Consider the following 2,291-nt stretch of genomic DNA (forward strand, 5'->3'; position numbering starts at 1 on the left):
TCAAAATTTTTGTTGCGGGTCGTGATTGCCAGATGAAGATGGCCCTCCGCATGACGAGTCCGGTGTACTGCCCGAAAAAGCCAGCTCTGCAGCAATCTCAACTGGCAAATTACCTCCTAGCTGTTGGACTACATATCCCAAGACCTTATGTATTGACTGTCTCTTCGCCCGCTCTTCTTCTAGCTTAGCCGTCAATTCTGTAATCATCCTCTTGTCCTCTGCATTGGACTCTGCAGAACCCGACGGTTGTCCAGCAGCGTTACCAAAGACTTGGGTGGGACATGGTCCAGCACCTAGGACACGAACTCGTCCTGGGTGCTCCTTTCCGAGAACTTGTGCTAGCGAGTCATTTTGTGAAAGGTGCTTAGAGGATCCATCCTGCCTCTCAACATTTGCAATTGCTTCCTACAAATATACAACACATTGGAAGGGAAGAAGTTAACAGTAGCACGATATATATAGTAAGCTATGTTGCTTCAAAATTTCAAGCATGACTTACACTAACAACACGCGCTTCGGGATGGATATACGAGCCATCTTTTTTCTTATGAGTCATGATAAACAACTCTCCTCTACCAACGGGCCTTCCTTGCTCTCTCTCCTATATCATTGATATCGATACAATTTAGTAAACAACAACAACATATTTAGGAAGATTAATCAAAATCTTAATGCAAATAATGACTTATTACCACTTCATCTTTTTTTCTTGCCAATGTTTTGGAGCCCCTAGTATGTGTGTAAAGTTGCTTGCTCCGATTTACAACGTTCTATTTACACTTTTTCTATGAACAAATAACATAAGCAAATGTAAATGAGAAATAGATGTTGAATATAAAATGTAAAGGGAGTAATATGTATACACATGTATGTTTTTGTGGAAATAATAAAATATACCAAGGCTTACCTTTGTATCTTCCCTCTGGCGATAGTCAACGAACTTTTTCCATTCATTTTTGTCTATTCCTTTTGGGTGATGCCTAAGATTTTCCTCATAAGTCCTTGTTTCTTTGTAACACCTATGATCCTTCCAGTTCTTTCCTATCCTCTTCAAAATATCGTGTTTTATTTTCCCTCTGGCATCGTCCTCATAGTAAAAGACCCGCTGCAATTAGTTGACATTGTCATTAACCAAGACCAACGAACAAGTATAAGACTGATAATTTGAAGAAATGCCACAACCATTACATGCTAATATAAATTGTTAAAGAATGACACTCAAATCCAGTACAAGCAGTCGTAATTACGTATAAATGAGAAGTGCTTAAATAATGATGTGAAAAACACAATATGATAGATTTTACTAACCATATAATTTACCCATGCAAAAGAGATTAAAAAAAAGCAAATACTAAAAATGCTTAAATTGTAGAAGCTTAAAGCTGTACCTTAAGCATGTCGTACGCATGTTCCTTCTTAGCTTTGCTCACCTGCTTCCAACTGTCTAAGTGTATGGGGAACTGGGAATAATCCGCACCCAAACTCCCTATGAAACCACTCAATAATCCTGCCGCCTGACCAATCGGTTGCAGCTCTTTGTTAAATGGGAGTACTATCTTTGTATTGGATGAGAGTGCTATAGCCTCCTTCACAAACAGCTTAGAAACTTTTCTCACGCCGTCCTCTAAGAAGTGTATGGGAAACAAAATTACCATATAATCATTGCACAAGAGGAAAATAGAAGTAAAGGATTATAAAGATAACTGTTTATGAAAATAGGAGGAAAAAAAAGTTTACCGATAATAGTAACTTCCCAGAAATCTGTATCTTTTCCTTTCTGGTTGTTATGCTGACCTTCGCCTTCTTAGGCAGCAAACAAGTCGTCGATGTGGTCATCAAACGACGAAACTTCATCCGCCTCTGGGTCGTAATCCTCATCCTCTAATTCATGATCAGTCATTTCCGCGCGATGCCGAGTCTCTATGTGTTCTGTTGGAGTTTGAGGGTCATCAACAATATTCGACTATGCAAGCCTATGATTGATGCGTGGTGCATGAAACGGTTCATTCATACGGGTTGCCGGAGCTCTATTAGCTGAGAATGAAATTGGAGGAGCCTTATCACGTGGTTGCTCACGTGATGTCTGAGCTCCTCTAGTCGTGGACCCAACCTTAAGGCAATATGAAAGCATTTAGAATTATATTTTAGAGAACGAATTAATATTGAGAATTAATTTAATTCATAAACTAATCATTTTGTCGGGAGAAAAATTAATGAGGTTCGATGATACAATTGAAGGACATACAATTTTCACATAAGGTTACGTCAAGAAAAGTTAACCACAAACACTA

At 38.8% G+C, this 2,291-nt stretch overlaps 1 protein-coding gene across 1 annotated transcript; it reads right to left on the reverse strand.

The window, feature by feature from the left end:
- LOC107607913 (uncharacterized) lies at nt 1-556 on the reverse strand. Its single transcript, XM_021106785.2, has 2 exons — nt 500-556; nt 1-405 (listed from the first exon to the last, which is right to left on the reverse strand). The coding sequence occupies exons 1-2, from the start codon at nt 554-556 to the stop codon at nt 1-3; spliced, it is 462 nt and encodes a 153-aa protein (XP_020962444.1).
- Between the last annotated feature and the right edge of the window lie 1,735 nt (nt 557-2,291).

This window comes from Arachis ipaensis, chromosome B7 (genome assembly GCF_059453495.1).
Source record: "Arachis ipaensis isolate K30076 ecotype BB chromosome B7, ASM5945349v1, whole genome shotgun sequence".
In the NCBI taxonomy this organism is placed as follows: Eukaryota; Viridiplantae; Streptophyta; class Magnoliopsida; order Fabales; family Fabaceae; genus Arachis; species Arachis ipaensis.

Bases quoted from the DNA above. Each gene is read 5' to 3' on its own strand.
- LOC107607913 (XM_021106785.2), bottom strand. From the start codon at position 556: ATGACTCATAAGAAAAAAGATGGCTCGTATATCCATCCCGAAGCGCGT. The intron at 406-499 runs GTAAGTCATGCT...GTATATTTGTAG, and splicing joins CCGAAGCGCGTGTTGTTAGT to GAAGCAATTGCAAATGTTGA.